This window comes from Kogia breviceps, chromosome 10 (assembly GCF_026419965.1).
Source record: "Kogia breviceps isolate mKogBre1 chromosome 10, mKogBre1 haplotype 1, whole genome shotgun sequence".
NCBI classification, from domain to species: Eukaryota; Metazoa; Chordata; class Mammalia; order Artiodactyla; family Physeteridae; genus Kogia; species Kogia breviceps.
In genome coordinates this window covers 29,105,317-29,121,366 of record NC_081319.1, presented here as the reverse complement: position 1 = coordinate 29,121,366, position 16,050 = coordinate 29,105,317, and the positions used below count along the sequence as shown (strand labels likewise).

The following is a 16,050-nucleotide window of genomic DNA, read 5'->3' as shown; positions in this document are numbered from 1 at the left end:
TAACCCACCCATGCCTCAGTTTCCCCAACTATAAATTGGGATAACACTATACTAGCACATACCTTGTAGGGTTATTATGAGTGTGGATGTGTTAACATAATAATGTGTGAAGGACAGTGTGTAGCATATCATCATTCCTTTACGAAGGAAGCCCTCTTGAGTCTGAGCTAGCTCAGCCTTATGAAGGAAAATTTACCTTTGCATATTCTACATTTCAGTCAAAGTGCACATCTCCCCATAAACTTCCCAGGGTTACGCCTCTAAGCCTTTGCTCGCTATTCCTTCCTCTCTCCCCCACTGCCCAACCCTGCATGACCATACCCCATCTATCCTCCAAAGCCCTCCTTCAACTCCACCTCCACCAGGAGTCTTCCCTGCCATTCAGTTGCAATGAATCCCTTCAGTCTTGGCATCCCCATGGTATTTCCACAAACCAATGAAAGTATTTTAAGCGCCTGTTACATTTCCTCTTCTAGACTGACAGCTCCTTCTGATCATAATCTGTAACTGGCACATAGTACGCACTCAATGAACATGTGGTGAACAAGTAGATGTCTGAGTAAAAAATTTGCTCTGCATAAATGAGTAGCTTTATACCATGGTTATGCTAGATACTACTTAATGAGAAGGGAAGCAGAATCATTTCCTAAGAACTTTCATGGTTGGTTTGGCCCAAATTCAGAGTGCCATTTAACTTGTCATTGACTTAGGCTCACAAATCAAAACCGCAGGAGGATTTGTCAATAACCATATTAGTCTTTTAGGACTGACATAAGAAAATACCACAGAAGTATACTTCTCAACAGTTCTAGGGGCTAAAAGTCCAAGATCAAGATGTCAGCACATTTGATTTCCCCTGAGGCCTCTCTCCTTGGCTTGCAAAAGGCCACCTTCTTGCTGTGCACATGATTTCCTCTCTCTGTGGCTGCATCCTCTTTTTATAAGAACACCAATCATATTGGATTAGGGCCTCACCCTTATGACCTCATTTAACCCTTATTACCTCTTTAAGGGCCCTCTCTCTAAATACAGTCACATTGGAGGTTAGAGCTTCAACATACAAATTTTGGAGGGACAAAATTGAGTCCATAACAATAACATATACAAATACTCAAAACATGAGTATTCTGGAGGTTACTTAAGTCCTCAGGAGATGGGAGGTCAGGGAAAGCATGCATAATTCATTGCTCCTTGAGGTGAGTCTTAATTGCATTCAGGCCCTGATTATATTAGCAAAGCATTCAGCCAGTGGAAGCATATTTGGCACTCAAATACACACTGTCTTATTCAGATGAAAAACTCAACTCTCTTCAGAATTTGTGGGATTCAGTTGGGGGGCCCAGACACTCTTCCCTTACAGATAGAAGAACATCAGCACCCCTGGCAACATCCACAATAACACTGGCTGCTTTTAAAGCCACAGCTTCTCCCCAAAACACGTAGAAATTTCCAGCTAAACCCTTGTCCATTTTCTAGGATAAGGCTCACTTCACTCCTTCTAGGATACAATTTATCCGAATCCTATCTTTCTGAACACAAGCACAGAGCTTTACACAGCCCTGGAAATCCCAACCAGGTTCTCATGCTAGCATTCCTTTCTTAGGCATTTTCTCATTCTAATTGCTGTTACCAGCATATACAGTTACTACTAGATAGTTTGACTTTCTCACATTGTTTCAAATCACTAATTCCCAATTAGGCAGATCCCTCACATCAATCTGTAAGTTAATGGCCTCCATGGTATTTGTTCATAGCCCTCTCCTAAGACACTTAATACTTTTTACCTGGTAGAATAATGATTTATAGACATATGTGTCTCTTTTGCCAGATTTTTGAACTTCTTAAGGTTAGAATTGTGTTCGATCCATTGTTTCTTCCCAACCAGTGTCTAGCCTGATATGGCACACAGCCGTCACAGTAGGAGTTCCCTGTAGTTCACACAGACTTTTGGGGAGTGTAATAGCAACTCTTAAGCAGCTAAGTATCAGAAGCAACACATCACAAAGTCGTCCAGCTCCATTACGGGTGAAGTCAACACCTTAGAGAGACCAAATACCTCTCTCCATTTTTAATTAAAGCTTCTAGTCAGTTGACCCAGAAACTCCCCACACCTCTACCATGACTTACCAGTTTGTCTAAAATAATAAAGAGGAAAATGAGAGGCTATTAGCTCCACTTCCATTCTCCAGTCAATCATCATTCTAAATTATTAATCAGTTGAAGCATTGCCAAGAAATATTCAGGCCCCTTTCCAAAAGTAGAAAGTAGTCATTTTTCAAGTGAACAATTAACCAGTTTATTCATCTAGAAGTCACAGAATTTATAGAAAAGCTGATTCTTTCCCTTTTTTTGCCTTTTTTTTTTTTCCTTTTGGACGCTGCAGGAAGTAAGAGAGATATAGATGAAACTCAAATATAGCTTCCTTTCCTTCACTCATTTCTTGACTTGGCATTACAGAATCCAAGTCTATAAAAGGTGTTTTAAAATATTTCCTGGGCTTCCCTGGTGGCGCAGTGGTTGAGAATCCGCCTGCCGATGCAGGGGTCACGGGTTCGTGCCCTGGTCCGGGAAGATCCCACATGCCGCGGAGCACCTAAGCCCGTGAGCCATGGCCGCTGGGCCTGCGCGTCCGGAGCCTGTGCTCCGCAACGGGAGAGGCCACAGCAGTGAGAGGCCCGCATACAGCAAAAAAAAAAAAAAAAAAAAAAAAAAAAAAAAAAAAATATTTCCTGACCATAAGCATCTGTAACACTGTCCCAGTAGTATGACGCTCCTGACTAATCATTGCTGGCAAGAACAAAGTCCAGGGCACCTACTTCTCTTTTATTTTAGTCACGTGTTGTTTCAGTACGATTATTACAATTCCTTAGGGGTAATTTCCTGAGCAAGAGATATAGTGTGCAATTAGCGCTGTCAGTCTCATCTGATGCTCATTAACTATCCCAACTTTTATGTAAGTGATGTACGTTTAAAGGGAGTGCGGTATGTAGCTAAAAAAAATTTCTTTTCTTTTTTTTTGGCTTTTTTTTTCCCCCTAGAGGGAAGGTGAGCAACAATATTTAGTTTCAACTCTATCTTTAGAAGGTTGCTTAGGCATATTTTGATAGCCTTGTCGATGAGAGTGGAGTTCTGGACAATTAAATATCCTTCAATTTTTAATTATATACTCTGGGGTACATGACCTTCCTAGGTCCTAGGCACCTTTTCTTTGGGAGGCTCAATACAATATTATATACGATACATTACAATAACGAAGTATTCAATGAAAAATTTTTGAGAAGATTTTTGTAGTTTTGCATTTGAAATTATTTGGTTACATCCAATTGGGTTTATTAAATTTTAAAATTGGCTAAAATTTCTCAACAATCATCATGCAATTCAGACATTCTTAAGAAGTGAGAAAAGCAAACTCATAAAATGTCTCTAAACATAGACTCTTTATAATTACTAAATTTAGTAATTAATAGCAATAGCACAATGTTCTGTTTTGTTGACATTATATTAAATATCTAATTGTCCTGACTCTGCAATTTCTACATACTTCAAATCCAAAATCATTTTCTTTTCCTTTTAGTTCTCAATATTTTTCTAAGCCCTTGAAAAATGCATTGGCCCCAGTCATTAGGCCCAGGTGTTTCAAGGTTAAAGAAGCTACAAAGTATGTTTGCATCCCAGGGTCTCATAATAGTGGTGGTGATGCTGTGAGGGGTTATCACTCCAAAAACTAATGCCATTATAACCATGCCTGATCCCAGGTAGCCTAAATGAATGTATCAAAATCCCTTTTTTAAAAAAAAAAAAAAAGCCTGCCCTGATTTTACTGTGACTTACGCACTTTCCTCTGAAGTTCCACTCAACTTCACTTATAAAGATCATCTTGTTGCTTCTCTAGCAAATTCTCATACTTTAGGGCATAAGAATCACCTAGAGTTCTGGTTAAAAATGGAGACTCCTGGGTTCTATCTCCAAAGAATCTCATTTATAGATCTAAGTGGAGCTCAGAAATCAGAGTTTTTAACCTTCTGAAACCCTGAAGTGTTTATTGGTTGCTAAGTCGTTGGTTGATGCCTTGTGGTTGACGATAAGAGCTGCTGAATCAGTTGAATTGAAATGCTGGAGGAGTCGAGTCAATTTAGGCCAGGCTCTGTTAACCCTGGCTCATATTAGAATAACCTGGAGAGCTTTTAAAAACTGTTACCCACGAAGGATTCTGATTTATTTGATCTGGGGTGGAGCTTGGGCACTGGTATTTTTTAGAGCTACCATGCAAACAAATCAAACAGCCTAATTATCATAGGCTATGATAGCTTAAGGGTATCAGCTCTCATAAGGGATTAACTCACCCACTGAGGTGATGCTAAGGCCTAAACCTCCTAAAATGAAAACACAGCAGCAGAGATTTAGCAAAACTAAAACCCATCCAGATCTCTTATTCCCAGTTTGTTTCAGCCTCAACACACCCAAGTCGGCCTTAGAGCTATAGCACAAAAAGGTGAGCCCTTTACTTTGGTTTTCATCTCCTGGCAGAATGATTTAGTAGCTCTATTATAAAAACAACTCCATTATATTACAGTGTTTGAATTATAAACGAAACCAAAAAAGATGCAGAAGGAACAATCCTTTAATCAAAACTGTAAAATAGAACAATTTCTGGCTGCACTTAAAAGCAAACTCCAAAATATTAAGAGTAAACTCTCCAGCCCTTTGATTCCTGCCTCTTTCCTGTAAGAGCGACACTACACATTTTTTTCAATTAAACAGTTTGACAACCTGAAGAAACTTACAGCGCATGATTTAATGAGCATATACTGTATGCATGGTAATCGGCAGTCTGACAGTTTGCTCATTTCAAACTGACAAGAGAGCACTACACATTAGTAAAAAGGTTTTGGGGGGGGGGGGTCTCTTTTCATTAAGTAAGCTTTACGGTTAAAGAACATTCTAACTGTATTGGCAAAGCTGTCACTAGTGGTCCCAGGGTGACCTTACTCTCTGTCACTCTCCAAGTCCTCAAGTCTTGACCAAAAAATTATTTTTTAGAAAACAAAATACAAACGCAAAATATAGACATTTTGATGCTCTCAGGGGTATGTGGAGCCTTCTGAGTCACGACTCTGTCTGTGATTTCACATAACACAAATTCTAACCCAGTGTGCGCTGATTCTTCACAATGACAGCTTTATAAACTGGAATACTTCTTGGAAATAATACCAATACTGTTAAACTTTTCCATATTTTAGAAGCAGTATAATGTAGTAGAAAAACCATGGGCTTTGGTAACGTAGACATAGGGGTTCCAGTTTTGACTAAAACCTTGATACGTGGCCTTAGTCAAGTGACATCACTTCTCTGGGGCTCAGCTGCCTAACTTATGAAACACAGACAGTAACATCTACTTTGTATGGAGAAGACTGTAAAAATGCTTCACGGTTACTGACAACATAGGGGCACTTAAATAAATAGTAACTAGATGACCCACAGAAGTTCAGACTCAGGAGTTTTAACTAAGTTAGCTACAGTGAGACTCCTTAGATTTCTACCATGAACCTTTATTGGAGTTATATAAAGACAACAGTAAACTAACATTATGTACCAGTGTGGTCTCAATCATTCCTACCAAGATTCTGAAAGGTAGATGTTATTACCCCATTCTTATGAAATCTCAAATACAGGAAGGGATCTTCAAGATCACATGAGAAATTTCTGACATGTTTTAACATTTCTGATCATAAGAATATGCAACTTCCTGTGTTTCCCTCTTTGCTCTGCCTGCCAGAAAACCCAAGAGTGAATTTATGTGCTTAGTATATATTCACAACCCTGTTAGCAACAGTGGCTGGTGGATTTCTTTTCTGATTTTCTATGTATATTTTATTAATCTTATTTTAAATTGGTTATAAACCATCACAAATGAAGTACTATTTCTTAGCTAGCTAATAAAGAAGCTAGTAATAACTAGGATTTGTGTCACGTGATTCCAGACTAGGGACCCTCACATATATTTGACATACAGATATGCACACTCTCCAACTATGCTTTTTTTCACTTGTGTTGAGCTTTGATTCCACAATTTTACGAAATGGTTGTTAGCCTGAAGTGATGAGTCACCTGTGTCTCTTGACACAAAATTGAGATAGTCCTCAAAAAACTCTAGACTCAAAAATACTTAAAGTAATCTCATTGGAATTTTATCAGGTATATACACTAATTTATAATTCTTATCTTAATGTAATAACCTATTTATTATTATCAAACACTAACTCTGGTAATACCTTTTGTCTTACAGTTTAATTTCTGTGATATTAATATAGGCACTCTAGACTTCTTATGCTATTTCCATGGTGTATCTTTTTCCACCAATTTACTTTAAATTTAACTGTATCTTTATATTTAAAGTTTATCTTTTAACAGAAAATAGTTGTTTTTCTTAATCCATCCTGATAAACTCTGATTTTTAATTAAAGTATTTAGTCCATTAACATTTAATATAATTAAATATGATTAGCATGATATGGTTGCATTTAGAGCTACAATTTCATTGTTTGGTTTCTGTTTGCCCCCTCTGTTTCTTGTTCTCTGTTTGTTCTTTCCTGCATTCTTTTGGGATCATTTTAAAGGTGTTTAGGATTCTACTTTATCTATTGGATTTTTAGTGATAGTTCTAAGCAGTAAAATATACATTCTTGACCCTTCACAGTCTACTTAGAGTTCACTTCATACCACCTCATATAAAATTGAAAACCATGCAACTGTGTAAGTCCATTTACTATGCACCTCCCTCATTATTTATGCTATAATTGTCTTATGTATGACATCTACACACAGCACATTATAAGCACCACAAGGCAGTGTTATGATTTGGCTTTTAAAAGTTCTGTGTTTTTTAAAGACACTGAGATGAAAAAAATACTCTTTTATATTTACAATCTCTGACATTCTTCATTCCTTCCTGAAGATTTAAGATTCCATCTGGTGTTATCTCACTTCAGCCTGAATAACTTCCTTTAGCATTTCTTGTGATGTAGGTCTGCTGGCAATGAATTCTCTTAGTTTACTTTTATCTGAAAATGTCTTAAATTAGCCTTCATTTTTAAAGGATATTTTCACTATATATAGATTTCTGGGTTAACAAGATTTATTTTCCTCTCTTCAAAAATATCATTTTAGTTTTTCTAGACTCTGTAGTTTCTGATGAGAAGGTAGTGCTAATTTAAAGCACTGTTTCCTGGAAGGTAACCTGCCATTTTTCTCTGGATATTATCAAAATTTTCTCCGGCTATTATCAAAAGTTTCTCCATATCGTTGGTGTCCAGCGATCTGAATATGATGTGTGCAGGCATAGTTTTCTTCAAATTTATCCTGTTTGAGGTTCACTGACTTTCTTGATCTGTAAATGTATGTGTTTCATCAAATTTTAAAAAATTTGGCCATTATTTCTTCAAATATTTTTCTGTCCCATTCTCTTTCTTCCTCTCCTTCTGAGACTCCAATTACTTGTATGTTAGACATTTTTACTTATGTCACACAGGCCCCTGAGGCTCTTTTCCTTTTTTCTGTTCAGTTTTTAAAATCTTTTTTCTTTCTGTTCTTCAGAAAGAAAATTTCTACTGCTCTATCTTTAGGTTCACTGACACCCTCTTCTGTTACTTCCAATGGATGTAAACTCACTCAGTGAATATTTATTTCAAATATTGTATTTTTCAGTTCTGGAAATGCCATTTGGTTCTTTTCTGTAGTTTCTATTTACTATGTTTTTACTCATTATGAGTGTATCTTTCTGTTCTCATTGAGTATGGTTATAATAGCTGCTTTAAAATCTTGGCTAATTCCCACCTTTGGGTCATCTTGGAATTAGTCTCAGACGAACGCCTTTTCTCTTCAGAAGGGGTCGCATTTTCTTGGTTCTTCATATGCTATGTAATTTGGGGTTGTATCATGGGAATGTATGAATGTGAATATTATGGAGTAAAGACTCTAAAATCTGTTAGGCTTCTTTGAAGAGCACTGATTTATTTGTTTTAGCAGGCAATTAATTTGGTTATACACAAATTGAAAACTATATCTTGGGTGGCAGCTCAAATCTCAATTCAGTTCTTTCATCTTTAGCTGCGCTACTTTGTATCTGCTCCACGTGTTCACGGTTCAGGGGTCAGTCAAAACTTTGGGTAGTATTTATACATTGAATTTATACATTGAACTGTCTTCCTTTCTACTTTCCAGAATTCTAGCTTCATTTTCCAGTGGCTGTGGTTGCCCTGAACCCTGTTCTTTGGGTCTTCAAACCAAAAAGAATGTGTTTTTTCTACTGGAATTAGTCACCCCAAGTGACATTAATTAACCTCAACATTTCCTCAGTCAAAAAGCTGTAAAATGGGGAACTCACTCTGCACTGGCCCCTGCTTCCAAGTGTTGAATCTCAATTCCCTTTCAGAATCTACCTGCTTATTTTCACTCTCTAGGGCTTTCAGGTAATATTCCCCCATACTTTATAGTTGCTATCTGTGAAAATGCCAGGTTCAGTAGAGTTCACTTAGCCATACTAGAAATGGAAACAAATAAAAACATATAGGAAATATTCTTTTGCATTTAGCAGTTTCTCTCCTCAAAATACTTAACCTCCATTCACTACTTCACCTAGTGATATTGGGTTTTGGTTTTAACTAGAAACATAAGCCACATCAGAGCTTCCTTGATCATCCTGCCAAATACATGAGAAGACTTGGAATGAAAGTACAGCATAAAGTTAAATGATAAAATATAAAACATCAATCAGATCTGGCTGTTACACTGGCAGCATGTAATCTCAAAGCAATGAGGCTTGTACAGGATCATGACTACCAAAGATTATCTACATGGTACTTTGCCACGTTATTTATTTCACCTTAGTTTTTTGGTCTCAGATATCTCTATATCTTGCCTCATTGAAAACTGCAATAGGTAATATCCTAAGAGAAACAGAATATTGAAAATGATAACCTTAAACACCAATACAGAATTCGTAAGTGCACATTTCCTGCTGATAATAGTTCTTACCATTTTTTGAGAGTTTCTATACACCAGGTATCTTGCTAATCAATTTATAACAATTGTCATTTAATCCTTTACAACCATTCTATGAGGTAGTTCCTATAATTAGCCTCATATTAAGGAGGAAGACACCACAGCTCAGAGAGGTTAAGTGAGTTAACTGAGATCACACAGCAAATAGCAGAAATCTGAGTCAGTCTTTTTAAAGAAAAGAAACAGCAAAGTGTGGGACTTTGGAATCAACAAGCACATGCCTTTTACTATGAAGAGAGAAAAGAGAAGTGTTTCTAAGCAAAGAGAAATAAGTGGAGATCTTAAAACTCAAAGTTATAGCCTATAATTCCTCCTTCTGCTAATTATTAATATTAAAATGCCCCTCTTTCAGATATATATATTTCATATTGACAGCTTTCATGTTAAAAAGAGTCTTGCTTCAGGGCTCAAAAACACTGAACAGAACCATAACACAAAGACCGAACGATTCCATGCAAAGCTCATAGTAAAGAAACACGTTAACACAAGGGTTCCATTTCAGCTCATTTCATTTACTGTCCTTAAACCTTCTGCATCTTCCAGAAAAACACTCTAGACAGGAAGGTTATTCACCAGAAAGAAATCAGGCACATTAAGAAGTGAAGATGCCTGACTCATCCCTCCATAATCTGCATTTGGTGAGTATTTCTAGAAAATATAGCAATGTGTCATACTCCTACAAATGTAAGGGGCAGTCTTTTGCATAAATCCATGAGTTTCAAGCAACTGTGGAACGAGACAGAATAGAAAACAGGGCCAAGAGTAACTAAGCAGACAATGTAAAGTGGAAACAGGAGACTGGGTCTTGACTGAAAGCATACAAAATCTTTGTGTTCTGACACATGGGGCTATTCAATATTTATATTTATTACACATGTTAAATTGTTTGTTGAGACCTCGGAATGGTAGATACTATGAGGGGAGTAAAGATGAGAAGTGGTGAGAGAAAAGGAGAGGGGTTTACACAAATGAGTTCTAGGGATGGATTAAATGAACACTGTCCACTGACACCATAAAAACTGGGGAAGTTTTGCCACATTAGCACATTCCCTTCCTTTATTGCTATTTTTTTAAATGTATATTAAACATCCAGTGAAACCATCCAAAGAAATACAAAGAAGAGTAATTATTTTGCCCTATCCTCAGGGCTTTCTATAAGATTTATTCTTCACTGTCCCAGCGAATGCCACTAGGATTTCCTCTGACCAAGAAGAATACCTTGCTATTTCAGGAGATATGTTTCATATCAGTGTGTCCTCCTGCTACTACTAATGTCATTTCATCTCCATGATCATTCTCAAAACCATGCAAAGCATAACAACTTGTCTTTGCAACTGCTTAACCTTACTTTTTATACATAAAAATTATTAAATATGTGTAACTGTCTGGTGGAATGGAGAATAGTATAATAGCATGTCAATCAGGTAACGGTAAAGCTACATTTCATGAAACGGAAGGTAATGCTTTCTCTAGAAAGTGAAGTTATCAATCCTTTATTTAACTGACATAATATTTATACCCCAAGTTTTAAATGGCAGCTACAAATTGAAGTCAGGAGAGGGTAAATTCTCCAAGAAAACTGAGCCTTAAAATTTTACCATTTTAAGAGTTCTGTTTTATGTATACATAGAAATCTTACTACTATTTTAAGGATACCCATAGTAGGTCAGTTATACCTAACTCTATGAAAAACTTTTAAATTAAGGAAACTCTACCTCTCTGAATACTGTTACCTCCTCAGAGCGCTCAGCAGCAGGGTGCATGGAGTTTTACAGAGGGTCTTGGCAAGCAGGCAGTCCTGGGATACCTGCACCATAAACGAGAAATTCAGATGATCATTTCCACAGTGATCTAGATGGCTTATAGTACAACTTCATTAGGGACATTCACCGTGAAAACTGAGCTAGCATGACAGTATTGGTACTATTAAAAGGGTAGAATAAAGGCACATGTGCAAATTCTAAGTATTGTCATTACTCTGCACAAGAGAGATCACGATTCAACAGTGGCTTAAGTGACTCCTACAAGATCACATAAAGTAAGGAGCAGAATGGTGCTTTGACATTCCATCTTCCCATTTCTAGTCCTGGGCTGTTCTGGTTGCATTATTATTTGCCCTTCCTCAGAGCCAGCCAGTCCTGGCACAGGGGTTTTCCATTTTGCATAAAGATGAGGCCAAGCCAGAAGTCGGTAGGAAGAGTACTTCTCTGGTTTTGTGGCGGTCTATACGGAAGCATCTGTCTGAAAGGTATTTTATGGGTCAATCTACTTCTTTTCCTTTGAAACCTTGGTGTCCATGAGAATCTGAGGGAAACTGACAGTGGAAGGAACAAGGGTTTTTGGTCCTACTGACCTGAGTTTGAATTCTAATAATACATTTACCATCTCTGTGTCTTATATAGTTGCTGAACTTCACTGAGCCTCACTTTTCACTTCTTTCAAATGGGCATAATAATATATGAAGGGTATATATATTGAGAGAGTAATTTTTTTTATTGTATTTATTTTATTTATTTATTTTTCGCTGTGTTGGGTCTTCACTGCTGGACGCTGGCTTTCTCTAGCTGTGGAGAGCGGGGGCTACTCTTCGTTGCATGCACGGGCTTCTCATTATGGTGGCTTCTCTTATTGTGGAGCATTGGTTCTAGGGCGCCCGGGCTGCAGTAGATGTGGCAGAAAAAAATAGCATAATACTCTAGCTTACTTCTGGTCAAATCATGAATTGGTATCATCCTGGTGAGCAATTCTGTTTTATGTATCAAAAGTAATACTACAAGAGGAGCTTCAAGATGGCGAAAGAATAAGACGCGAAGATCTCCTTCCTCCTCACAGAGACATCAGAAATACATCTACACGTGAAACTTCTCCTATAGAACACCCACCGAACGCTGGCAGAAGACCTCAGACCTCCCAAAAGACAAGAAACTCCCCCACGTACCTGAGTAGGGCAAAAGAAAAAAGAATAAACAAAGACAAAGAATAGGGACGGGACCTGCACCAGTGGGAGGGAGCCATGAAGGAGGAAAGGTTCCCACACACTAGAAGCCCCTTCACGGGCGGAGACTGTGGGTGGCTGGGTGGAAGCTTCGGAGCCGCGGAGGCGAGCACAGCCACAGGGTGCGGAGGGCAAAGCGGAGAGATTCCCGCAGAGGATCGGTGCAGACCAGCCCTCACCAGCCCGAGAGGCTTGTCTGCTCACCCGCCGGGGCGGGCGGGGGCCGGGAGCTGAGGCTCGGGCTTCAGTCAGATCCCAGAGAGAGGACTGGGGTTGGCGGCGTGAACACAGCCTGAAGGGGTTAGTGCGCCACAGCTAGCCGGGAGGAAGTCCGGTTGAAGTCTGGAGCTGCCGAAGAGGCAAGAGACCTTTTCTTCCCTCTTTGCTTCCTGGGGCGCGGGGAGAGGGGATTAAGCGCGCCGCTTAAAGGAGCTCCAGAAACGGGCGCGGAGCTGCCAAAGAGACAAGAGATTTTTTCTTACCTCTTTGCTTCCTCGGGCGCGAGGAGGGGGGATTAAGAGCACCGCGTAAAGCAGCTCCAGAAACGGGCCGAGGCGTGGCTGTCGGCACGGACAGTAGAGACGGGTGTGGAACGCTAGGGTTGCTGCTGCCGCCACCAAGAGGCCTGTGTGCGAGCACACGTCACTCTCCACACCGCCCCTTCCGGGAGCCCGTGAAGCCCGCCACTGCCAGGGTCCCGGGATCCAGGGACAGCTTCCCCGGGAAAACGCGCGGCGTGCCTCGGGCCGGTGCAGCGTCACACTGGCCTCTGCCGCCGCAGGCTCGCCCCGCATCCGTGCCCCTCCCTCCCCGCGGCCTGTGCCAGAGCCCCCGAATCAGCTGCTCCTCTAACCCCGTCCTGTCTGAGCGAAGGGCAGACGCCCTCGGATGACTTACACGCAGAGGCGGGGCCAAGTCCAAAGCTGAACCCCAGCAGCTGTGCGAGCAAAGAGGAGAGGGGGAGGTCTCTCCCAGCAGCCTCAGAAGCAGCGGATTAAAGCTCCACAATCAACTTAAAGTGCCCTGCATCTGTGGAAAACCTGAATAGACAACGAATCATCCCAAGTTGAGGAGGTGGACTTTGGGAGCAAGATATACTATTATTTTCCCCATTTTCTTTTTGTGTGTATGTGTGTGCTGTTGTGTGAGATTTTGTCTGTATAGCTTTGCTTTCAACATTTGTCCTAGGGTTAGACAGACCGTTTTTCTTTTCTTTTTTTTTTTTTTAATAGAAATATTTCTTCTTAATAATTATTTTTTATTTTAATAACTATACTTTATCCTACATTATTTTGCCTTCTCCCTTTCTTTCTTCCTTTCTTCCCTCCTTCCCTCCTTTCTTCCTTCCTCCCTTCCTTCCTCTCTTCCTTCCTCCCTTTCTTCCTCTCCTCCTCCTTCCTTTCTTGCTTCCTTCCTTCATTTCTTCCTTCCTTCCTTCCTTCCCTGCCTCCCTCCTTCCTTCCTGCCTTCCTTCCTTTTCTTTCCTTTCTATTTTTTCTCCCTTTTATTTTGAGCCATGTGGATTAAAGGCTCTTGACGCTCCAGCCAGGCACCAGGGCTGTGTCTCTGAGGTGGGAGAACCAATCTCAGGACACTGGTCCACAAGAGACCTCCCAGCTCCACGCAATATCAAATGGTGAAAATCTCCCAGAGATCTCCATCTCAACACCAAGACCCAGCTTCACTCAAGGACCAGCAACGAACAGTGCTGGACACCCTATGCCCAACAAAGAGCAAGACAGGCCTACAGCCCCATCCATTAGCAGAGAGGCTGCCTAAAATCATAATAAGGCTACCAACATCCCCAAACACACCACCAGACGTCAACCTGCCCACCAGAAAGACAAGATCCAGCCTCATCCACCAGAACAGAGGCACTAGTCCCCCCAACCAGGAAACCTACTCAACCCACTGAACCAACCTTAGCCACTGGGGACAGCCACCAAAAACAACGGGAACTATGAACCTGCAGCCTGCAAAAAGGAGACCCCAAACACAGTAAGATAAACAAAATGAGAAGACAGAAAAACACACAGCAGATGAAGCAGCAAGATCAAACCACACCAGACCTAACAAATGAAGGGGTAATAGCCAGTCTACCTGAAAAAGAATTCAGAATAATGATAGTAAAGATGATTCAAAATCTTGGAAATAGAATAGACAAATTGCAAGAAACAGTTAACAAGGACCTAGAAGAACTAAAGAGGAAGCAAGCAACAATGGGCAACACAATAAATGAAATGAAAAATACTCTAGATGGGATCAATAGCAGAATAACTGAGGCAGAAGGACGGATAAGTGACCTGGAAGATAAAATAGTGGAAATAACTACTGCAGAGCAGAAGAAAGAAAAAAGAATGAAAAGAACTGAGGACAGTCTCAGGGACCTCTGGGACAACATTAAATGCACAAACATTCGAATTATAGGGGTCCCAGAAGAAGAAGAGAAAAAGAAAGGGACTGAGAAAATATTTGAAGAGATTATAGTGGAAAACTTCCCTAATATAGGAAAGGAAATAGTCAATCAAGTCCAGGAAGCACAGAGAGTCCCATACAGGATAAACCCAAGGATAAACATGCCAAGACACATAATAATCAAACTGTCAAAAATTAAATACAAAGAAAACATATTAAAAGCAGCAAGGGAAAAACAACAAATAATACACAAGGGAATCCCCATAAGGTTTACATCTGATCTTTCAGCAGAAACTCTAGAAGCCAGAAGGGAGTGGCAGGACATATTTAAAGTGATGAAGGAAAAAAAACCTACAACCAAGATTACTTTACCCAGCAAGGATCTCATTCAGATTTGATGGAGAAATTAAAACCTTTACAGACAAGCAAAAGCTGAGAGAGTTCAGCACCACCAAACCAGCTCTACAACAAATGCTAAAGGAACTTCTCTAGTCAAGAAACACAAGAGAAGGAAAAGACCTACAAGAACAGCCCAAAACAATTAAGTAAATGGTAATAGGAACACACATATCAATAATTACCTTAAATGTAAATGGATTAAATGCTCCCACCAAAAGACACAGATTGGCTGAATGGATACAAAACACAAGACCCATATATATGCTGTCTACAAGAGACCCACTTCAGACCTAGGGACACACACAGACTGAAACTAAGGGGATGGAAAAAGATATTCCATACAAATGGAAAGCAGAAGAAAGCTGGAGTGGCAATTCTCATATCAGACAAAATACACTTTAAAATAAAAACTATTACAAGAGACAAAGAAGGACACTGCATAATGATCAAGGGATCAATCCATGAAGAAGATATAACAATTGTAAATATTTATGCACCCAACATAGGAGCACCTCAATACATAAGGCAAATACTAACAGCCATAAAAGGGGAAATCGACAGTAACACAATCATAGTAGGGGACTTTAACACCCCACTTTCACCAATGGACAGATCATCCAAAATGAAAATAAATAAGGAAACACAAGCTTTAAATGATACATTACACAAGATGGACTTAATTGATATTTATAGGACATACCATCCAAAAACAACAGAATACACATTTTTCTCAAGTGCTCATGGAACATTCTCCAGGATCAATCATATCTTGGGTCACAAATCTAGCCTTGTCAAATTTAAGAAAACTGAAATCGTATCAAGTATCTTTTCCGACCACAATGCTATGAGAGTAGATATCAATTACAGGAAAAGACCTATAAAAAATACAAACACATGGAGGCTAAACAATACACTACTTAATAACGAAGTGATCACTGAAGAAATCAAAGAGGAAATAAAAAAATACTTAGAAACAAATGACAATGGAGACACAACGACCCCAAACCTGTGGGATACAGCAAAAGCAGTTCTAAGAGGGAAGTTTATAGCAATACAATCATACCTTAAGAAACAGGAAACATCTCAAATAAACAACCTAACTTTGCACTTAAAGCAATTAGAGAAAGAAGAACAAAAAAAACCCCAAATTTAGCAGAAGGAAAGAAATCATAAAGACCACA

At 39.5% G+C, this 16,050-nt stretch overlaps 1 protein-coding gene across 17 annotated transcripts in view; it reads right to left on the bottom strand.

The window, feature by feature from the left end:
- The window catches only part of FHIT (fragile histidine triad diadenosine triphosphatase), a 1,470,752-nt gene that overhangs the window by 1,023,999 nt on the left and 430,703 nt on the right, over window positions 1-16,050 (bottom strand). For 7 of the 17 annotated variants that reach the window (XM_059078075.2, XM_067043098.1, XM_059078078.2 and 4 more), the window contains one exon: window positions 10,776-10,867. The exons of 9 other annotated variants lie outside the window; for them this stretch is intronic. In XM_059078075.2, coding sequence (XP_058934058.1) covers window positions 10,776-10,823 — 48 coding nt within the window. In that variant the 5' untranslated portion in view covers window positions 10,824-10,867. The remainder of the gene's footprint in view (window positions 1-10,775; window positions 10,868-16,050) is intronic. One more of the 17 variants, XM_067043097.1, reaches the window with a different exon arrangement.